Source organism: Cucurbita pepo, chromosome 9, assembly GCF_057944985.1.
Source record: "Cucurbita pepo subsp. pepo isolate OVF chromosome 9, ASM5794498v1, whole genome shotgun sequence".
In the NCBI taxonomy this organism is placed as follows: Eukaryota; Viridiplantae; Streptophyta; class Magnoliopsida; order Cucurbitales; family Cucurbitaceae; genus Cucurbita; species Cucurbita pepo.
The window spans coordinates 2,984,045-3,008,342 of NC_141806.1; the positions used below are offsets into that span (position 1 = coordinate 2,984,045).

The 24,298-nt window shown below is 34.9% G+C and overlaps 1 protein-coding gene across 4 annotated transcripts; it reads right to left on the reverse strand.

The window, feature by feature from the left end:
- Positions 1–725: 725 nt before the first annotated feature.
- LOC111801729 (protein unc-13 homolog) lies at positions 726–24,298 on the reverse strand. 4 transcript variants are annotated; one of them, XM_023685847.2, is made up of 28 exons: positions 24,066–24,298; positions 23,819–23,920; positions 23,527–23,622; positions 23,206–23,381; positions 23,061–23,125; positions 22,557–22,899; positions 22,224–22,290; positions 21,224–21,377; positions 20,133–20,300; positions 19,897–20,007; positions 18,598–18,807; positions 17,946–18,047; positions 16,303–16,533; positions 15,493–15,567; positions 14,932–15,012; positions 13,999–14,181; positions 13,734–13,889; positions 11,710–11,802; positions 9,543–9,614; positions 7,560–7,677; positions 6,714–6,892; positions 4,745–4,811; positions 3,380–3,487; positions 3,194–3,300; positions 2,865–2,942; positions 2,640–2,735; positions 2,184–2,279; positions 726–1,088 (listed from the first exon to the last, which is right to left on the reverse strand). In XM_023685847.2, exons 3-28 carry the CDS (start codon positions 23,532–23,534, stop codon positions 915–917), a joined length of 3,318 nt encoding a protein of 1,105 aa, XP_023541615.1. In that variant the 5' UTR covers positions 23,535–23,622; positions 23,819–23,920; positions 24,066–24,298; the 3' UTR covers positions 726–914. The 4 variants fall into 4 exon arrangements, with proteins under 4 accessions (XP_023541615.1, XP_023541616.1, XP_023541617.1 ...); XM_023685848.2 differs by having other exon boundaries at positions 23,527–23,675; XM_023685849.2 differs by having other exon boundaries at positions 23,819–23,985.

Genomic DNA, 24,298 nt, shown 5'->3' on the forward strand with positions numbered 1-24,298 from the left:
TTTTCTTTTCTTTTTTTCTTTTTGATAAATATAGATATATATACATATATACACACACATAAATCCTTGAAATTATTTTTTTTTTTTCGAGTCCTTAAAAGTTTCAAAAAATTATATGTTAAGTTCATAAATTCAAAAAGATCTCTAACGAAAATGTAGTGGTCAGTTGCCCTACTTTCTTGTATTACTCATAAAGTTTCAGTTCTACAAGAAATAGTGGTCCTTTACCAACAATAATTAATTCTTATTTTGAGATTGGAGGTTCAAATTCTCGTACAGAAATACAATACTCCTATGATTTAGTTATTCCTGACTCAAGAACCAAACCCACGAGAGGAACACTGAGAAGCAAATAAGAACATCCACACCCAAATCGATATACCATCCATTAATAAGTTGGGAAGAGATTAACCATAGATAATCTCTTAACCATTCCATCAAAAAGTAGAAGGTTCGTTAAACTGTGAAGCATTGCCCTGCATAATGTGATGTTCTTCGGGTACCAATAAAAAGTAACCCATCCAATAATATTTAATGTCTAGAATACTACCAAATAAAAGGCGTCCCAAGCCAAAATATCACGAGTACCACCTCGTCCCAAACTGTGAGACCGTTTCTTTCTCTTAAAGTATTAAATTAGACCTTAATTACATGATTAAGGGTAGCTTAGGCGAAGATGTAATCATAGCTCTTAAAAAAACCCATTGACAGTAACAAACAAGATCTGAAACAAAATAGATCAAAATAAATATAAGTAACAATATCGACTATTACAACACGAACGTTATCGAAAAATTGAATTAAAAGAGGAGATAGATCCTTCTAAGAAAAGAAAAAACATAACATTCTTGTCAAACTGTCAATTAAGCAGCCTAAACATCATTAACATCATGTAAACAGGGCAAGGTAATAATTTACACTGAAGATTTGGGAATCCTGTACTGTTTCTTGAGAAATTGGGAGGCTTCTGAATCACTCCTGTGACACAGTATTCTCAACAAAGTTTTGGAATCTGCCCCTGGCTTGTATCTGCTGCTATGCATGTTTCCTCCACTAGCAGATCTCAAATCCTCAATCAGTTCTCTGGTCTGCAAATCAAAAAGGGTTCCATTGCGTTTATGCAGTTTAGAGTGGCATTCATATGAGAAACATTGTGAAAAGAAGTGGCTAAAAAGTGCCTACTTTTTCGTGAACTTTGCTGAGGTATAAGAATGTGTTCAAGTAAAAAACCTAAATGCTTACGTATATGAGTATTAGACGTAGTAGCTGAGTTTAGCTCGACAGTTCGGGATATCTATATTCCTATTCTTTTTTATGAAGTTCAAGATTCAAAACTCCCACAATATTCGTGGTACTATGTAACAGCTCAAGTTCATTACCAGCAGATATTGTATTCTTTGGACTTTTTCTTTGAGGCTTCCTCTCAAGGTTTTAAAATGCGTTTGCTAAGGAAAGGTTTCCACACCCTTATAAAGAATTTTCGTTCCCCTCTCCAACCAATGTGTGGATTGTGAGATCCTACATCGATTGGAGAGGGGAACGAAGCATTATTTATAAGGGTGTGGAAACCTCTCCCTAACATACGCGTTTTAAAAACTTTGAAAAGAAGCCGAAAGAGAAAGTCCAAAGAGGACAATATCTGCTAGTGGTGGGCTAAGGCTGTTACGTATTAAAAACGAAACGAAGATAGACATAATGAACTTCATTCTCCAGGAAAAAAAACAACGAAATTTGCTGGGATTTAAAAGCATTTTTAAGAAGTAAAATAGTAAACAAAGAAGGCATATGTACGAGCAGATATAGATATAGCAAGCTTAATTTTCAGAAAGAAAAAAAAAAATTGTTATCCAATGAGGAAATTTTGTAAATGCAAGTTGATTTGAAACAATTCATGGGAACTAGAGACCTTTCGAATTTACATCAGGAGCGTACTCTTCTTGATTCTACGGGTTTACTGTGTGCTTACACGTCCTACAACACATGGGTTTACTAAAAACAGAGGTGATTTAGAGGCCATTTTTTGGCTATCAATCCAGCTCCTCGACATATCAAGAAGTTAAGAACAGAGGAAAAAAATCAGAAAAAACTGACAAGTATTAAGCATTTTCAGCATTTTTGGATTTGAGGCTACGGATTTTCCAGGAACCATCAACTACAAATGCAAAACAGAGAAAGAAACTAACCTCATAACCATGCAACTTTATTACATCCCGTACATGTGCTACCAGATTTTCAACCACCCCTCGCGGAAGACCATCTCCTCCAGAAATGAAAAATTCCTAACAATCGATAACGGATCAGTCTTCTCATATAAAAATCATTATGTTCAAACAAAGGCAACTTAACATCTTCACGAGGTTTCTCGATTCTAAGAATTTCATGTTGAGGTTTATTGGGAGTGAGTGTCCCACATTCGTTAATTTAGTGGAAGATCATGGGTTTATAAGTGAGGAATACTAACTCCATTGGTATGAGGCCTTTTGGGGAAGCCCAAAGCAAAGCCATGAGAGCTTATGCTCAAAGTGGACAATATCATACCATTGTGGAGAGTCGTGATTCCTAACATTTCAAACATTTTGAAGTTCTAATATCCCAACAACGAAAATTTATAAGCCCTGAAATGAAAGGATCGTAAATACCTTCAAGACCTCTAAATCTTCTTCTAATAGCTTTGCATCACTGGTGCTAAATAGCCGTGACGGCCCTCCATCCAGTATCACTCGAAGAAGACCATCCTGAAAATTTAAACAGTGTTAGAAACAAGAAAATAAATGATAATACAGATTAAATAAAGTGGCGAAGACTGAAAGTTCAAAGAGAGAGTAAAATATATGCTTCCATAGATCAAGGGTGAAGAAGTTGACCAGTGATGCTTGAAGGAGGCTGGTCACAATGCGATCTCTGAGTGGCTCAACAATAATATCACAGAGTTTACTTAGTTCCTGCACAATTGACCACAATGTGAAAACTACCAAGCTGGAGTACATTGTTTCCCATAAAAGAATAATAATAGTAAAAAATAAAGAATCTGGAGTACCAATGTAATCTCCATCTAAAACATCACACGAACATCGAAACGAAGGGGAAAACTCATAATTATATCAAAACTACAAACTTTTTACAGAATACAAGGTAAAGTATACATTAGTGACAAAACTATCAATATACATTAAGATAGCAAGGAAACTCCTACCGTGTCAAGGGGTTCAATTAGGGCTTCCAACCTAGAATGGAAAACACTAGGTTTATAGAGACCATCAATGAATGGCTCCCTCAGATCCCAGAAGACAATTTTTGTTCCTGAAAATAGTGAACTTTTGAGTTTTCCGGAGATATGAGTTTGTGAAAATTGACAGCAATAAATTCCTACAAATCTTACCAGTAAACTCACAAATGCGGTCTGTAGCAGTATTTATATCCTTTCGGCTTCCATCAAAGGATTCCTTTTTCTTGGTACCACTTTTTGATTCTTCATCCATGGATTTTTCTACCCAGGAAAATCAACATTCACATATTATTAGGGTATGATAAGGCAGGTTTATTATATAATGTAGTTCTGTAAAGGATAAAAGTCCTAAGTTTATAAACATCATGAGATTCATAAGTGAATATGATATTAATGAAATACACAGAAAAGTTAGAATGCATACATATTCCCCAATTCAAACTATACATTTCAATTTTTAGAAGTACATGGGGAACCAACAAGTGGATCCTGAAGTTAAAAATGGGAATTTCCATTTATCTTTTTCATCATAAAAATTTTCTTGGGTAATGGGTTACAAAAAACTATTTTGTTAATACATTGAGCACAGTGGTCTCTATATTACTTCCAGATTTACTTCACATAATTTCTACAACATTTTCCTCATTCGTGAATTTGATTCTTCTTTTAGGAAATTAAACTACAGAGATAAAACGAGATTTGCATCAAATATTAATTCTTGAGAGAATTCATCATCTCATGATACAAAAGAGTTTGATCTGCACATATTCTCTGCAAGTCATATCAGATTTCACTCAATAAGGGACGATTAAGTTATCTATAGCTAGAGTTATGTTAATAATATGTAGCAACTCTTCCAAGCCTACCATTACATGCCATTACATCGATAAGCATAAGGGTGCTTCCTTCCAATCATCATGTCTTATGATGCTTATAATAGACTCTTTTGAGGGTTAATTCCCAAGATATTAAAATTCAATAGAGAAGGGGCCTCATTTTTATTTCTCAAAACGGCTGCGCACTCAACATATAGGGATTGTGGCATTTTCTCATTCTTAATTTTTCTTTGTCCATATGTTCAATGTCTTGATTCAGTTTTTTCAAAAAAATTGGATGGTTTTCTGTTTGCAGAACATCTACTGTGCCAGTTTAAAAATTGTTTGGTTGTAAACTACGAAATGGGCATGCAATTTGAAAATGTGCAGTTGCAGCATCGTTTAGATCTTACTTGTCCACTCTAAGGAATATAGTTTCAGCCTCATTTTTGGGCTTGCAATTTAAAACATTTCTGATATATTGCATCAGGATTTTTTTTCCATTAGTTTTACTAGTTGAAAGGAATCCCCATCCTCCTATAACTAAATCATTTTCTATTAATAGAAATTCTGCCATCCTAAAGAAAAAATAACCCCACTTTCAGTAGAACGAAGTTAAATGTACAAGAGCACGTACACTCACACATATTTAAAAGTTAAAACAAAAGAAAATATATAAATAAATAAAGGTATGTATCCGTACGATTTTTTTTGCTTGCCCAACGATCCCAGATGCTGTCCTCCAACTTGTTCAGCTGGCTAATTGCATACTGTGAATAGTCACAACAATATCATCATTATAACTTCATCACTTGGAAATGAATGATAAATAACCAAGAGCCTAGAGCTAATCGTTTCTTTGATTTAAATGCAACAAAATAATAGAACTAAACAAGCATTATAACAATTGATATGTATTAATAACATAAACCCTTGAATAGCAGTCAATTTACTTGTTTCTTCGTTAAAAACAAAGGGAACCCGGGAAAAGGATTGAAGATTGAAACCTGAAATCATATCCTTATATTCTATTATTTCTGGAGGGGTTCTTCCCTCCAATAAGAGATTACTTCAATAAACATTTAGGCCTGAAAGTAGTTTCCTTAAACGGTTGGCAAATTCTCTGCTAGTAAATCAATGTTTTAAGTCATTTCAGAATGAGTACAAAATATCAATCACCCATTCGGTTTTTACACAGTATCGAACATTTCTGATCCATAAATCCTTTTTACACAGTATCGAACATTTCTGATCCATAAATCCTAAACCTAAGTCAAGAAGCTGCTGTCTCCTCGTTTTCTTTTTCCTCCAGAAACTTAGCATGACTGTATTTGAAGGTAGAGAGATCCTTTCACCAACGAGAAATTATGAGATTATCCTAATAGAACTACTGAATCATAGAACCAAATCAGTTCACAAGAGTTTAAAAACTTTAGGTTTGAGAGCCAACATGGCTAAGTCCACATTTGAAGGTTTCCCATGAAGTGGAAGAGGAAGACAACGAAGATTCCTGAGGGAATCTTGCAGAATTTATTAAAACTCAAGCTGATTACAAATAACTTTACCTCAGGCAAAACTGACTTGACACCGTACAATACCAAAAAGAAGAAAATAGCAATAAGCACCAACTAACAATTTAAATGGTCGCGACCACATCAAAGCAACTAACCACATGACTAGAAGACACTTGAAAGATTAGAGAGGTTTGAAGTCCAAATGGAAGTTTAGGCGAAAAAGGAAAAAGACCAGTTGAAGCTAGTGGGCCTCCACCCTCCATGAATTTTACTCCTCTTGGGGAAAACCTGGGGCCTAAATCAATTTCTTTCCCTATCAAGCTGCTCCATTTCAAACATCTTACACGGCCCTTCACATCCTTCAGCACTTACCATACTTCGCGTGTTCTTCATCAAAGCCTGACGCACTTCCAACCCTCCCCAAACCTCCATTGCTGAGCTTGAGCCCAAGTCCAAAGTTATAAAAAAATCCTCTTTTTTTTCGGCACTAGTAAACCACCTTCCACCTTGATGAAGGCAAGACCTCTTCTCTGCTCCTCTACTTGTTCACACCCCAAGCCTGCTTTCTCTCCTTTGAAAAATTGATGGACCGATCAACCAATTGACCTGAATTCTAACCTGGGACTCTCCTTCAACCCTTCTGGAAAATAGTTTCTCCTCTCTCTTCCTTGAATTGGATAAAGGCAGACCTCACTCCAAAGATACAAATGCCACAATGGTAGAAGACCATGAGCCTACCCTTCCCCCTAGCACTAGAAAGGAACTCAGCTTTTTCCAGGATAATCCTTGTTAATTAGCTTAGAGTTTCAATTTTGGGTAGCAAGCTGAGAATTAGCAAAAGGCAGAAAAAAGCTTAGAAAGATTTACAGGTAATAACGCAGGCTGAAAAATAAAATGAAATCAAATCTCATGAGATAACGTTGAACCATAGGACCACATGTAAAAAGTTCTACTCAGCGAACTGAAGTCTGGAAGCCAGAATCAATTGTCATCATCTTAGGCTATAACCATCAAATAATCATTGCAAAAAGATGCAGCATAAAATTGAAACAAATATACAGGAAAATGACCTAGATATTTTTTATACGAAGTCAGGAAAATGAACTAGATATTTTTTATACGAAGTAGGGTTGACAATAAATAGCAACTGAAACTCACATATAATGTATTCAACTGAACGCATAGTGTTGGTGTAGTCAACACATTAATTTCAGTGGATCTCCTTTCATCAGTCATCTTGGAGTCAAATATTTCCTTCTTCACAAAAGCTTTTATTCCGGATTCCTTCGTGTATCGTGTGAGAATTGGAAGAGGGGGAATGAGATCCTCCTTGTTTGCTGCATGAACAAATTAGATACCGTAAGTTATTTGTAATTTTAAAGCAAAAATCACGAAAAAGAAAAGGATGTGTGGAACTCAAATATAAGAATATGATAAGCATGGTGGTAGGAAAAGGACAAATGCACATGAATGAGAGAGATATTTGGAGACTTCCTAATAAAAATTGCAACATAGGTCAAAATGAAGGATGGAGGAGAAAGAAACAACGTCATTAGTAATAACAGTAGCATCGCCAGTGATGACAACAAGGACAAGGATGAGGTCATGATAATTGGGTAAGCTGGTCTTTTCCATTTCTTTAGGGAGTTTTTAGCTGGACAGAAATAGGAGAATGTTCAGAAATTTTGATGTCCGTATGGGAGGCTCATTTCAATCTCTTAGTTTAAGTATTCTCATTAAAAAAAAATAAAAAAATAAAAAAATAAAAAATAAAAAATAAAAATAATCATCTATTATTATTTTTTTAAAAAAAAACATTAGGGCAACTTCCTATGATCTCTTGTTTCTCACTCTTTAGCTCCATGGTTGGGCAATTTCTTCTTGTAGGCCCCTTTTTGTAGTTTCATTTCTCTTAAAGAAAGCAGGTCTCTTATTGAAGAAGATAAAAATAAAAATAAAAATGTGAACGAGAAATTAAATCAAAAGTCTGAATGCAATACTTACCCATGTTCTCAATGATACGATTGGCATACACCTGAAATGCGTTGTCAATGCCACGAAGCAAGCAATTAAGTTCGGTCAGCCTCATTGGAACTTGAAGAGCAAAAAATTGATCCACAGTCTGCATAAAAGGGCCAACATGATTATAAGAAAATAGAGTTTGATGGGCTGACACACACACACACATGCACACAGACATTTAAAACCATCCCGACAACAATTCAAGACATCAGCAGAAAATTTCTAATAACTTAAAGATAACATGCAAAAGAATATTAATCATCTGGAAACTATCCTTCCAAGAAGGTTGTTGTTTTCAAAATACATTGGCTTCTATGAATGAAAGCTCCACAAGAGTGCTTTGAGATCCTTCTACTAAAACAGGAAAACTCAACTTTTCAACCCAGAACTACATTACAGCAAAGTAAAATTGATTCTAGCTTTTGAAATTAGAAAAACTAAGAATACCCAAAATATAGAAGGGTTAAAGACCCAGTGTTCCGTAAGATAACAATGCCTATTACACACAACCAACAGATAGAACAAATACATCAACAATATTCTCCTCTTCTTCATCATCGATCATGACTTCAACTGGATTATCAAATTATACTATACTGCTTCAAGATATACATAGCATGCGAAATTTTTTATGCCAATTGTAGAATCATCAAAAACCCACCCAAATCTTTCTTCAATCTTTAATTCTTCATTAGCATTAGCCACCCCAGTTCAAAAAAATTACATTTTTATGACATTTTTTTATCTTCTGGCTTCAGTATTTGAGGGTCATCCTTTTCAAGGAGTGAAAAGGACCTTGTGGCTCTTTATCAACTAGACTTTCTTCCGGTATGTCTGCTGCAAGAACATAAGAACTTTTAGGGATGATTTCTCGACTTTTGATCATTTTTTAATTTTATTTTATTTCATGCTTTGTACTAGTGTAAGACTAAACATCCTTTTAAGAGATTATAGTCTTTCTTCTTCGACTCTTGTAAGTCACCTCTTGGTGTTAGGAGCCCTTTAAGCTCCTTCTATTTTATTTATCAATGAACTTTGTTTCTCTTCTCGAAAAAGAAAGTAAAAAAAAAAAAAAAAAACTCTTCCTTCTCCCTCTCGTTATGATGACTGTGTTTGAATCTAAAGATAGCCTAAGTAGAGTGGAAATCATTAATGCTGTCTATGGAAATCACTTTCTTTTTACTTTAGGAAAACAAAGGAGACTCTTCCTCCCTTCATCCATGCTTTGCAAATTTGCATCTCTTATTGAAGCTTGTGGTCTTGAAATACATGAAATCCCTTCATTGTTATCCAAAGATTCAGCGTAAGGATTTTTTTTTTTTTTTTTTTTGGGTGTGAGGAGCCTCTATGTTGCTTTTTTCGGCCTTTTGTGTGAGCCTCCAGAGAGATGGCTTCTTTGATTCTTCCTTCGCAAGTTTTATTTTTATTCGTTTGTTCCAAGCTTGTCTATTTTTTAGCTTTTCTTTGACGATCTTCCTATTGGGTCACTTTATGATATTTTGTCTTGTTTTACTTCTTTGTAAAGTTTGCATCCCTTGAGCTTTAGTCTCTTTTCATTTATTCAATGATAATTTTTGTTTATTGTAAAAAAAAAAAAAAAAAAAAAAAAAAAAAAAAAAAAAGAGAGAAGTGGTTTTAGACAGCTAAATAAACTTCTTTCTGAACTGCAATTTTTTCATTATAATGTGTATTTATAACACTACGGCCACCAATAATACAAACATTAATAAAACTTTATGACAAAGCCACACTCTTGTTGCGCTTAATCAGTCATTCATTGTGCCCCTTCGTTTATTCAATGCCTGATTTTAGCAAGCACAGTAATGTAGGCCAGTGTTCACACCCACCCACAGAAGGAATCACAAGAATGTAATTACAATCGTCAATAGAGTGAAAGTAGTTTCAAGTTAACATTCATAACCAGGAAAAAATGTCATGAAAAGCATAAAAGAGTGACAGCCATACCTCCTCAACGATTCTATAGACTTCGACAATTGAACTTCCATGACGCTGCTGAGGGGATATTGGATTCCATCGCTGTATCAAAAGAAGACAGAATATATAGCTTACTATTAATACATTAAAGAGTTCGATAAAAGCAGATAAAAAAAGAAAAAAGCAAGCTGTTGGACAAGAAAATAAAATAAACTTGTCAATATCACGGATATGACATGAGAGACATCTTAGATTTTTTAACCCTTATTTTTCTACAATGTTTTATGCTGAAGTGGCTACTACTTTTATATGTCTGTCAAAATAAGCTTACGTAGCAAATTTAGTTCTTAAACCTAATTTAGTGACATTAGACATTAAATACTTATATTAAACAAAATTTTCAGCAAAGAAATCATAACTTTAGACCCTCGTTGCACTTTGAACATTTAACAATAAATTTATTAACGCATGCACCCACCCATTTCTACTTTCTATTCATCTTTTTCAGAAAGCCCCCAAAAGTCCAGAAAACAGCATTTTGCATATCAACCTAAAAGAAAATAATGTTCATTCTCGTTTACAGAATGGGGTTTCTTCTTTTTGACGGTACACTTTTAAAGGTAAGCCTAAGTATTGGCGGATTTTATTGTCATAGATTGGCAGCATGTCAGGTTGACAGCACGTTTTTGTTTGAGTATGTATTTATAGAGAGGGAGATGCAGACGGGAAGAACAATAGATAAATATACTTAATTTATTACTCAAATTACTGTGTAAGCAGAACTTGAAAATAAAAGTAATAAGTTGTTGTCACGTTAGCTAACTTAAAATATTATAGAATTAAAAAGACTTAGCTTCTTTTCTCCCCATAGCTAATAAGCAGATAGTGGCGAAGTCCTCCAATGTGAGGATTTTTCAAAACCTCGGGATAAAAATATCACATTCTAAAACTTGGGGACAAAAGTGAAATTTATTTTAAAATTTAGGGACCAAAAATAATTTATCTTAGTTATATAATTGTTATTTTGAATGCTTAGAACTAGTGATATTTATAGGTTTAGACACAGTAACATGGGCATGGTAACATAAAATTGATTTGGCCCAACTCTACCACAAGTATAAGTAGTCATATACATTCATTATTTTGAATGTCTACAACCTAGTGAACATAGGCATGGTAACATTGTTCTTATTGGCTAATTGTGGCTAACTGGGATACCTAACCACTAAAATTACATGACTGCCCCAAAAGATATTGCACAAAAGTGTCGATATTACAGATAGCAAAAGCATACATCAGACACTGGGTAAACCAACCACTAGATTACGACAAAATAAGTTTGTAAGGAAACGGCGACGTTTCATTTATGGGACAGTACAAACAAACCAGCCACACATCCAAGGGGATATACAACTGAACCATTATTTTCACCTGATTAAACAAAAACACAATTAATCTGTACTTGGAACACGGATAAGAAATCCTTGAAAAGATCCCATTATTAAAAAACAAAATTTTTTAGGAAACAGTTTCATTGATAACTTGAAACATCCAGAAAAAGTTTCTCCAATTGATTATCAGAGAAGGGAAGTTATAGTTACTGAAAGGAAGAAGGTTTTTGCACCAAGAAAAGACCCAAAAAAAAGGATATCAGTGAGGGCTGCTGTTGTTTTCTCCTTGCCTTTAAAATTTGTATCATTTCTCTTTCCATAGGCACCAGAGAAATAGCACGACAGAAATGTAGCTATAGGATCTCATTTCAAAAACAAATTCATCTGATAAAATCCAACACTGTTCACCTAATATAAATAATAAAACGGCCTTAAAAGTATTATAATAGAGAAAATCAGTAAGAACAAAAGAGATATAACTAAGTGAAATTCTTTTTATTTTACCATGCTTGAGACCGTGCACCACTTGGACAAACCTCTATGTCAAAACTCACGACCAAGAAAGTAAACGAGATTAAGTAAAAACTGTCTGGTGGTGATTTACAAAACATTTTTCAAATATTAGTCATAGTTCATTGGACACTTTTCCAGTTACAATACAAAACTATATTTGAATATTTAAGTAACCACTTCTATTTTAAATTTATATGAGCAATACTACTCCAACTACGAGGACCTGGATGAATGGTAGAACTTAAAAACACAGAACTAGGAAGTTAAATGAAAAAGAAAGGTTATGTGCTTGCCTCTTGTTGGAAAGCTCTTTCCACCCATCCTAAGATCCGTCCAAGTTGTGAGTTGACCCAGCGCAGCACCAAGGTTCCAGATATAGATTCAATCTAAAAAATTTAAGAAAAGTTGATACCATGAGAGCATGAGAAAAATATTCATGGACGGAACCAAGTACTGGGAAGCAATAGCAATTTTAAGATTTTATACCCCAAAAAAATTATATTATTATTATCTTTAAAAAAAAATCTACCAACTTCAACGTCTATATTTATGAAAAATAGATTTAGTAGAGTTTTGTCTCCCCAGAAAAAGTACTTGAGAGCAACAGGAGAATTTTAGAAGGTGGACACATCTCAGAGAAGGTTTGACCTTCGATCAGGTGTAACACCTCAGTTAGGTGTCTGTAACCAGAGAGTTTTATGACCATCTTTTACTTCTCATTCGTAATAGGAGTTTTTTTCTAGAGGCTTTTGTCTTTGGATTTTTCTAGGCTCCTTTTGTTTTGGGCTGATTTTTTGTGTTTCTAGGTTGTATCCTTCCATTTTCTTTCTGGTAGTATGATTTTTCATTATACACTCACAAACACACATAAATATGCATAAACATAACTATCAATAATGTACATAGAGGTTTGAAACTGATCGAGGGAGAACTTCACCTTATCGTCAATAAATAAAATAAAATCCCAAAATTGAATGCGCCTTACCATACTTCCTAATGCTACTATTATCCTTTCTACTTTTGGTGCATACAGCCAGTGCAATGGAAAGAATGAAAAAAGATATGTCGAAGGTTTCACTGTCGGCTATAAATGGAGGGCCTCAACAAAACATCGAGAGCAGACATTTAAACGATGAGGAAGCTGTTGAATGGACTGAATTGAGCCTAGATTTCGCTCCAATAGTCCTCTCATCGAGAGACAATTCTTTGAGATGGCTCCCTAATGCAGATCCTTCTCCACAAAATCCTTACTGTCTGATATGGGAGAAAAAAACGACTATCCTGGATCCTTTATTGGCCCACAAAATTTGGAAAGAGAAGTACCCAAAAAAGATGAATTTTTTTTCTTCTGGGAGCACAGAAAGCTATCAATACCAAAGAACACCTTCAGAGAAGAATGCCTTATTTGGCTTTGACCCCAAGCTGTGCCCTATGTGCTAAACTAATGATGAATCACTGAATCATCTGTTCATTAACTGTCCCTATGGCCGTCACTTCTAGAACAGGGCTCTCAAAGCCTTCAGTTGGTATTTAACTTTTCCTTGGGGGGGTTAAAGATTTCCTCCACACAGCTCTGTCGCACAACCCCTTCAAGGATCCTAAAGCTTTGCTGTAGAAGAATCTCATCCGGGCCTTTTTTTTTTTTTTTGATTCTTTGGCAAGAACGTAATCAAAGGGTCTTCCTAGATAAGGAACAATCTCATGCTAGGCTCTTAGATCTTGTTATTTACCATGCTATTTCTTGGGAAGGTCATTTGTAATCACAAAGGATTAACATCCCTACTGTAAATTTTATACATCAATGAATTTTTTTTTTTTTTACATAAAAACAAAAAGAAAAGAAATATTGGGAACAGAATTTTTTGCCAATTTTGTTTGGATGGAGCTAGGAGTTCATTGCTAATGATACCCCTTCAAGACTCAATCAATTATTAGTTATTGTAAGAATTATTGATATCCACTCCTTGTCAATACCAACATGTAGAAGGGAGGAATTTGAACCTCAGGTCCACGTGCCTTGACCAGTTGAGCTATCCTCATGTTAACCTCATTGATAATAGCACACCAAGAGATACAATAGCATCTTGTAATCTTTTTAGAAAACGAAGTACTAATAAAATTCCCTACTTTTAAATCAAGAATCCCCCATTTTATAATTAATATTACCTCAATATCTGTAATCTTTTCTCATGAGGCAGAAATTGTTCCCTTTGATAATCTTGAAAGCAATTTACACACTTACAAAGGAATGAAAGAGAAGATATTTTTTCATAGAAACAAGGGGAAAACTTTAAGCAAGTTGCAACTGGTGTCTAACCTGGTATAGAGCAAGTTTTCTGATGTGAATATCAGCACCCAGCTCTTCACATGCAGATGTGATGAGGGTTAATATATACTCCTCGAGGCTATTGGCTGCCGGAAATACAGATACAACATCCTCAGTCAGATGTTCAACTCCATCGAGGAAGGGTTTCTACAAGGTTTCGAAAGAAATTGAGATTTCAGAATAATACCCCACTGCATCATGGACTAAAAAGACAGGAATTATGAAACTACCTTACCAAAAATGGCTATAATCTTACCAGTCTATGACCATAAAGTTTATGGAGAAGTGATGCAGAAACAATGGATGCTTGAGCGTCCCTTTGAGATAAGATTGGTATGAAAAGAGATGAATCCCTCTTTAGAAGTTTTTTTGTCTCTTCAGCAAGCAAGGCTAGAGGATGTTCGTGATTTCTATCAGATTTCTCCACGGAATGCAAAACCTGCAGAATAAAACAATAAAGTATTAAAACAAATAACGTTCAATGCAGGGAAATTAAGTTTTTTAAATGTTTCAGTTTTTTATAAGGGAATTGAGTACAATTACAAATAATGGATGGTTGAGTAATGTTTTTGAGAAGAGAAACAATTTATTGATAAATGAAATAAAATGAGTTGAACGCTCCCAATCACCAAAGGTGTACTACATGAAAGAGCTTCAATTAGCAATTAAAGACAAAAAAAACTATAACCAGAAAAAGGGCATTTACATTTGCACCAATACAAATAATTAAAAACAACCAACTCAACGAAGCTTCTAAATTGGAGATCGCTAAAAATTAGACCATTTTTCTCAGCCCAAAGAGATCAAAAGAACACCCCATTAAAAGCAACCATAACATCTTTTTTAGACCACAAAATAGATGACCCACAAAAATCAGAGCTAAGAGTACATTCTGAGGTAAAGCCAAACCCAAAAGCTTCTAACATAGAAGTCCATTAAACATACAAAAGAGCAGCAACCAAAAAGGTGTCCAGGAGTCTCATTGCCAGACAAACACACAACACATCAAGAAGGAGATAAAGAACAATAGGACAAAAAGAAACCCCATTCCACACCAAATTGAAGTTTAGGGACAATGCTACAAGTTACAAGCCAGGATTTAACAACATTATCCCACAATCTGTATAACATACGTCCCATTCATCAAGCATCAGTCAGAAAATAAAGCACAAATAATATAATCACTTACCCTGGAAAATGCATTCTTAAGGGATGATAATATATAGAATTCAATCTGCTCTTTATCTGTTCTAGACATTGATTCTGCTGCCTGTAAACATGAACCATAAAGTTTTAATATTCATATATCTGAAGCACAAGAAGAAGAAATAGAATATGGGGAAATAAATTCAGTGAATGAATGTTGTTGGAAAAGGCATGTTGTTACCATCCTAAGACTTCCAAACCCAGGACCTCTATCTTCTTTTCATGTGAGACTACAAGTCATGCATACTTATTCTAGAAGGGTAAAAAGGGAATTGTAGGGTTGAGAGTTAATTGAAAAGGAGATGGTGTTTTAAAATGTAAGTGCCGTGAGTGCTAGGTGTCCATCTTTTTGGGGAAGTTTTTGTTGGAGAGAGAATTATCATCTCAAAGACAACTATTCCTCTGTGCTCAAGAGCTGGCATCAGCAGATAGTTCCAACATAAAAGTGATATACTACAGTTTTCTAGCCTGCGTGAGAGAAGAACCCATCACTAACAAACTTTTTTGGAGCATCCATGTCCTTCTAATAAAACCATAGACATACAGTTTCAGATTCTTCCAAAAGCAGCCTCCTGGAAAGCATTGCAACGGTGACAATATTCCCCATCTTTCTAGGATCCTGCAAGGTGCATAAGAAATATTAGAATACTGCACAACAGAACTTTATATTCAGCAATACTGAAAAGAATAAGGGAAACGGGAGAGAGAACACTTGATAATCATCTAAGGCATACATCAAAAGAGTTGGAAAAGAAGACTGACCCAACCCACTGTGGAAAGCAGAACAGAGTACTACTCCAAGCCCAAAATAATTAACCGCACAAAAAGGATTTAATGAGAGAAACTCTTTTCTTTGCAGTATTCATTAACAGTTTACTGAGAAGAGAGAAGAATAGGTATGACTTGAGTTTTAATATATGACTTGAGCTTTAATAAACTAATATTCTATAAAGATTCAATCAACATACAGAAATCAAAAAATAAAGGATGAGTTAATTGGATTATTTTTTGTGATAGACCATTCACCTAAAAAAGACGACACAAACACAAAACAGCTCTACCTATGTCACAATCTATCTCCAATGACCCACAAAAATAGGCGCTGAAATATAGAAATGCAAACCAATCATAGTAGATTTAAGATGCCAATAATTCAAATTCAACCATGATACTTACAATGATTGAACAGGAAAGAGCACTTATCAAGTCAACTTTTTAACAGAACCAATAAATTCATTGGTGGAGCACCAAAACTAACACCCCTACGTATTTTGGCCTAGAAAATTTTTCCTAATTAACAAAGTTAAATCCCACTCCAGTCCAAGCTTTGCAGTCACAAAATGGTTTACCGAACCTCAGAAAAGTGCAGGTGGTAGTCTCCTAGCAGCCTATCAGCCCAACTCTGAATTGGAACAATAAAGGATTTTAAGAAAGAGAAATCTCGAAAGCTCCCTTCCTCTTCCAGTTGTGAATGCAGACTTTTTAAGTGTAACCTCTCCTGTGGACCCCTTTGTTCCTTCAATGGTATTTTCTTCAACTGCTCAATTGCATGTTGCAGCATTCCTTGCTCGGATGTAATAACATACTGTAATGCAAGATGAAATAATGATGACAATAAGAATATCAAAATCAAAATAAAATTGATCCGTAACGTCAGAAACAAGTCAAACCACTATTTTTATTTTTATTTTTTAAGGAAAAGAGTCAACCCGCAAATTTAATTTTCAGACATATAACAAAGGAGACTAACATCGGAGACTTAAATTGATGAGTTGTTCAAAAAATTCTCATCTCAGGTAAAACTTTGCTTCTCATAAACCTCTATATGTATTGCATCCCCATGATTTGTTTCATTCCAAGTCTCACAATGTATTCCCTGTAAGAGATAAGCACCACATATCTTCTACTGAATTTTATACGCTTCTAAGTTATATTTACTATGCTTTCTGTTTCACACGTTGTCTTTTCATCAAATTGTTTTAGGTTGTCAGAAACTGCAGAGAGAGGGAAAAAAAACAAAACCAGCTATCTTTCCCTAGCATGTCCTTGCAAATCAGAAGAGAAGTCCACATATTATTTTCCATCATTTGACCTATGCTGTAATTTTATTTTATTTTTTTCTAAAAACTTCTGAACTGTAAATTTGGGCTTGTCTGTTGCACTTCTGCAATAATGTCAGGTTTGAATACAATTATTCGTTTATTATAAAATAAAAATAGAAACTACAGAGAGATTTTCAGGCCTGTATTTTAGAGGAAAAACAAAAATACTTGGAATAAATGCTGCTAGAACTCTTCTTTAAATGCTTTGGATTGAGGGAAAAATCATCATTTTTAAGAATCAGGGTGGAGACTTTTGTTCATTTTTGGAAAATGTACAGTACATGGCTACATCTTGGACAGCATTGCATGGGAACTTCCTTGAACGGGGCCCTTTTTGTGTTCTCATCATTTTGGGAGGGAGAGAACTTATTTCTCTGCCCTCTTTTATACTCCTGCTTCTGTGATTTTAATGCTTTTCTTTGCAAAGAAAAAGGGAAAGAAGAACAACCACCGCCAATACAACTACTTTAGAAAATAGGGTTATAGATATTGATAGTTCACGAAAAAGATCAAATACAATACCTGCCTATTTTTGCAATGGGAATGTCAATTTCACTCATTTATCCACCTTCCTTGTTAGTTCTTAGAGCAGCTGAGGTTTTTTCTTGACATACGTGATTTTTTTTTAAGTTAAATAAATATCTGATCCTTGTAATTATCATGTGTAGCATACCTTTATGTTCATTAATATAGTTTTTTTTTTCTAAAATATGTCCCTATTCCTCACACGTAAACATTCTCTATATTGGTGAAGTGATATATTCAATTATTTCATAGGTTAATTCTGGTGGTCTGAGAAACACAATGCCTGGAAACTTGATAGTAAGTAATGCTGGGTTGACCGAAAAAAATAATGGCTTAAACTTTTCATTTGATAATTTACTAGCTGTCATACCTGACGAAACAGTACCCAAGTAAAGCAGGTATAATGGATGGTCTCTGTGATTCCTAGAACTCGCCAGGTTGACTTCAAGAGCTCAAGGATTTCCTCTACCTCCTGAAAATATAGACGGATTAGAATTATCCACGCAGATTAAGAGGAATGCCCCGGTAAATGCATCTAATTTTCTTTTCAATTATAAATGTAAATTCGAACAGTATGTGAGTTTTTTTTTTTTTTTTTTTTTTTTTGGTGGGGGGGGGATAAGATAAGAAGTTCTCCATGAAATAATGAAAAAAAATACAAAATGTTCGAAGAAAAAAAAAAACTCCAAAAGAGAGTGAAATAAAACAATAAAAAGTTAGGATAGCATCTTTTCTATTTCTTTACTTCTTTCTTTTCTTCCTCTTTATGAAAAAAAAAAAAAAAAAAAAAAAAAAAAAAAAAAAGAACACGAACTTTCACCAAGAAAAATAGAAGAATACAAATGGGTTTACAAAAAGGAAAAAATCTCTAAGCTACTGGGCAAAGTGGAATGATAAGTCACAAGAGGAAGACAGAGAAAAAACAAGATCTTTAAATTTTGGAAAAGTTGAAGATACCGGGGCAGTTGCCTTGTCATACAAGCTTAGGAAATGTATTTAACAAGGAAAAACAAAGCACTAACCTCAGTCAACTTTCCCTCATCTAACATATCAAAGACACTGAGAAGAAGTTTCTCGTAAAGCCTGACATTGAGATGATAACCATCAGCCCAGTGACAAACTTCACCAGTTAGGTCACCCCGAGCTGGTCTCTCAGCAAGTGAAATAGCAATCTCTCGAAGGGATCTCAAGCATTCAATTCGTTGGAGTTCCCCTGTGGAAGGTGGGAGAGACTGAAAATTCCAAAATGTCAGCTACTAACGTGTGTATGCATATGTATGAAAAGAATGGCACAACCACTTTTTTTCCATAAGAACTACGCTTTCATTTTCATAAAAAGATCATAAGAATGATAGAAAACATCCAACCTGATTCTCCAAAAAAAAAATGAAGATAACGGCAAAAGAACTCCAATCTGTAAATAAGAGGAGACAAAATTCTACCACAATCTACACCTACTCTTCCTCTATGTTTATTTTAAAATATCTTTTATTCCTATTCTTCCAAATCTCCAACAAAATTACCAACATTGTATTCATCCATGTGACTGAGATAAAATGTATAACCTTTCTAGCCATTTGTTTTCTAGGAATATAATAGCTAGATTTTCATATTTGTTTCGCAAGACTTACATATACCAAGGCAACTCGGTATCCTTGCTTGAATATGAGGTGAGCATCCATAAGGTTGTTATCTTTAACAAGGTTTTCTAAGATTCCCATGAGATGAGAATCCATTTTTAACATTTTTACATCCTTTAGAGTGACTTTATGTTACAACAATACTCAAAATCCTACAAGTCATGTAACTAACTAGGCTTGAAATAAAATATAATAGAAATAAAACTAACACGATTAAGACCATTTAAACTTTAAATTTGTTGTATTATTGAGTTTTTCCTCTTTAAAAACTTATGACATTTAATAAACATACGATCAATGATCATTTTAGTATGACATATTAGATTATTTTAGTTTAGTAAAATTTTAAAAAAAAATAATTAAAAAATTAGAAGATAAGGAAAAAGGTGGCTCATTCCCATGGAGAATTGGGAAAATAATTTGGGTGTCTAGGAAAAAAAAGATTTTATAACTACCCATTGCTTAACCATTGGAGCCTTCTTTGTCAATTTCTGGCCCCTCTTTTGGGCCTCTCATTTCGTAAGGTTCTTGCTCTTGCATTTTCATTTCTCTTAATGGAAAATAGTTTTTCAATCAGGGAAAGGAAAAATTTCATAGAAAGAAAATTAGCATAAAAATTGAGTAAATTAGTAAATTTGTAAAATTGAATTAAAAATGAAACTTAGAGAAAAACACACGCACCTCGGATTCCTCAATCTTTGACAAAAGAATTCTCAACTCACTTGCCTTGCGCCCTGATTCCCCAAATCCCACAACAGGGTGATTAATAAGACCCTCCTCCAATATGTTCAACTGTTCGCATACAAAAGATCAAAGTCAGCAGGAATATTTGAGCACTTAACGTGTCAAATCAAAGGTTTATTATAAAATTATAGAGGGGGGGTGTCGAAGCAAGTAAAGAGAATGAAGAAACTTACCTGCCTTTTTTGCCAGCGTAAAAATGCCTTTCTATCAGAAAATTCTGTTTTTGAGATACATGACAACAATTCCAGAGGAACTAAGAGGGTGTCCATTCTCTTTCCTACTTTTCCTGAAAGGGCATTTAGGAGGCCTTTCCGTGTTCTCACGTCCATTGACTCGGATATCTGTATTAGAAATAAAATTTAGCCGCAAAAAATGAACTATAAAGCTTTCCTCCAATCGAAGACAAACAAATTTATTGGGAAAAAAAAAATTAGAAGTATGGTAGGAATAATAAGCAATAAGATAAGTAGCCTTCTTAAAATGAACAGGGTAGTACAATATGAAAACACATCAGCCCCACAATACAAATAAGCAAAGAAAACTCAAAGCCAATACTAATATTCATGCTCCAAAGAAGATAAAACATCTAGACTCTATCGCAATTGTTCTCAATGTTTTTTTTTCTCTCTCTCTCTCTCTCTCTCTCTCTTTAGGTAAATGACAATTTATTTGAGATAGGAGAAGCAAAAAAAACAGGGGTAATGGCTGATGAGGCATGGAAAAAAAATGTTTTTCCAATTAGTACATAGCATGTTAGTAATTACAAAAAGTTGCAATAGAACAATATAGAGACAACCAAATGAATAATATCCCAATGCTCTTCAACCTCTCTAGACATAACAGTGGAAATTACTCTTGTAGTACTCATTTATTCTCCCTAGGGGAGCTGTTTTCTTAACTTTGATCAGAGTATATTTTCATAAATTGATGAAAAATGCTTTTGTAATATAAATTCCAACCAAATCTCTCAAAAAAATTTGTGAGACCCCATATCCCCAAAGGATTATAAACTTTAACATGATGAGGTGAGTGCATTTGCAAACTAGCTTGCTCAATGAGCCCCGGCATTCCATTTGAGAGTCACCACAAACAGAATTAAATTCCTAAATCAATCGTATGGAATACAGGTTCTGTTCCATTGCTATGGATGCTAAATATCCATAAATAATTTCAAGTGCACTAAAATCCACAATGCAAGTAATAATTTAAAATCAAGTATAAAAGTTGTCATCGTGTCAAGATAAGCATTAAATAACAAAGCTACCTCCATCTGTACTCGCATGGCTTCTAGCAACCCAACTAACCCTGGAGCACGTTGAGATTCGACAACAATTCCACTTTTACTACTACGTCCAAGCTTCCTCATCAACTTAGACCTTCTATCTTTCTTCTTCTCTGTTGATGGTACAATAAGACCCCTATTTAAATAGTGAAGACAGATTTAAGAAATTGTGAAATAACAAAATCTAATATGAAGATGAAGAATAAATTCTGTCAAAAACGGGAATAACTGATCCATATGACAAGAAAATGATACAGTGAATTAAAAGGCTAAACATGTATGTTCCTTATCTTGCAGCATTATCAGTTGCTATTGTACTAGCTTACAGTTACCGTTTCTTACTTCTTTAGCTGATAAGTTAGCTGAAAGCCTCCATTGTGCTCTGTTGTAGTAGCCCTATTCTTTTTTCTTTAATGAATGAAAAAGTTTGGAGAGACTTCCTTGAGAAATATTCCTACGCTACATCATATGCTATCAGACCGATGTTTTTGTCTAGGCCAATCGCTACCACAACAGAAAATCGGAAAACCCCTATTGGCAAATATCACATTAAGGAGGATAGTGATACTGTTTTCAGATATTGAGCACGGCTGCCTACAACATTAACAACGGTATTACGCCGTATATAAGCTTCTTTTCTTTTCTTTTGTTTATTGGAAACACTTTTATTGATTGTATAAAATTATACAAAAAAGGGATATGCCTTATAATCTTAAAGATCAGTTTTATGAATTCATTTCCATCGGAAGCACTAGAGTTATCTTAGTCTTTTAATTGTACCTTTCTACAACACAAGAAAGAAGTGGAACTTCTATTTTCTTTCTGAAGTTTCCATTCTATTTCACAATTATTCAAGTGGTCAGGTGGTTTATTGCTTGGTTAGTTACCTAAGAGTCATTAATAATGTACTCCAATGACCTTGAGAATTACTCCAGAAACGTGTCAAAGCAAAAGCAAGAAAGTACAAGATAAGATGTTATACCCAGAGGCCCCAGCACAAGCCAAAAGAACCTCATATGCTGTTTCTCGAAGGTCGTCATCTGTGATTCCTGTAACAAACAAAACAGAAAGTATAAAACAGACTCTCCAACAGTCAAAAAAATTGAAAGATATAACCTCAAAAATTCTATCCTTTGCAGCCTAAATGCAGATGGAGATGATCGATGTTCTTACATTAGATACCCTAGAAAGCAATAAAGACTTGGAGAACATTAAAACAGCTAAGCATGCCCACTGCCTTGTTCAGATCTACAGCTACACACAACTCCAGCCATTTCAACACACACAATCCGTCAGCCAATATATTTAATACTACCTGTTGAAAAAGAGGGCAGTTTGAGAGCAAGATCTGCTGCATCATTTGGGTTTCTTCTTGACATCCTCATGCTGTTAACCTCAACATCTTCATCCTCCTCAAAATCTTCGATGTCGTCCACAGTTAGTTCCCGAGCATGTGAGGACTCAAAAGACTCGGATCTGGATACATTTGTTTCAGTTAGCGATGGCGTGGGAATAGGTACTGGTGCAATTACTGCCGGAGGTGTATAGACAGGAGGAGGTGTGAAAGCAGGAACAGGAGGTGGCGCCCTTTTTGGAGGTGACCCTGATGAATCTAAATCCGTAACCAAGAAAAATTCATCTCCGGAACCTGAATTGCTCTGGGATGTCAAGATAACATATATATTAGCAACGATTTATTAACACAAATCATTGATCAAGTACAACAGGGGAAAGTTACATTCAAAGAACCTACAGCATGTGAAAGAAAGAAAGGAAAAACAAATCTAAGAAGAGAGTGGGGGTTGCATGTCATACTCACCATCTGAGGAAACCCCGTAAGGTCGTGATAATCTCTAATGGCTTCAGATAGTTCAAGCATGGCGCCTGTTTTTACAGATGATAGCATAAGAATATATTTGAACTAAATGAAACTTTAAAATATGAGTATGAACAAGTCAAAGCACCTTTTTTAGCACAATTAAGAACATAATCCACACTAACTTGGTCTAGATCAACATCATCGAGGGTAACTGCACCAGGAGGCATTACAACTTTCTTTATCAAGCTTCCAGACAGTACAAAATCAAGAAGTATCTGTCTGTCCCGCCTGTAGCGTTGTAAAAGCTCGATGGCATTTTCCCTGTATGTAGGAACAACACATTGTTCATCCAAAACTAAAGAAATGGAAGTCCAAACAGGCAAACTCAAGTAACACTAAAATGATAAGCATTCGATTTCACCGTTCCATAAAAAGAATAGTCATTAGATATTCAGGAGACACTTACTCTTCCATGGTGAAGCTAAATGAGACTAACTAACAGTGAAATCCCTCAATTTCAGACAATGTACATCCGGTCCATCTCAGAGCGATAAAATTTGTTCTGGTAGCAAAGTCACAAACGAGTATACCATCATGCGTTAAATCAACAGCCAACTGGAAATCAAATTCATAAACCAGAGCATAACAAATGCACGTTAGAGGTAATAGATTCAAGATAAACGACTTTCCCTGTGCATTCCTGGATTTCACGTATCGAGGAAACAATTCAAGTTCCAGTCAAGGAATCTTAACCATACCTCGATTCCTACAAATGAAAAACTGTGTAGAGTCCTCCTAGTACAAGCTGAACCACGAGCTGGTCCGATGCTGACTGCTACAATACCGGAAGCCACTGGATCCTGCAAATTGAAGTAGCTTTCAGCAATAAAACACTCGACCTCATCCAATTCACTTCGTATCAGTTCTGCAACCGGGAAGAAGTTGCAACTTCAGAGAATCCATTGGAAGCTAGAGAGACAGTAGAAACAAAACTCCCATCGATACCTTGGCTATATGCAGCTACCTTGTCGAAGAAAATGAGTGCCGAAACAATGGCGATGAGACCAACAATCAATGGTTGAAGTGGGAACTGGAATTACAGCTATGGAAACATGAACCGAGAAATCGAGCGCCTGAGCTGAGAAATCGGAGATGGATCTAATCCTCGGAATCTAATAATGTTTATTATTGAAAAATTTAGATACCAATCGGGTTGATTGGATCCTAGATTGCTGAAC

Coding starts and splice junctions, on each gene's coding strand:
- LOC111801729 (XM_023685847.2), bottom strand. Junction 15,568..16,302: donor ACCACCTGCACTTTTCTGAG/GTTCGGTAAACC, acceptor TGCACCTTGCAG/GATCCTAGAAAGATGGGGAA. Junction 13,890..13,998: donor AACTTTATGGTCATAGACTG/GTAAGATTATAG, acceptor GAAACCTTGTAG/AAACCCTTCCTCGATGGAGT.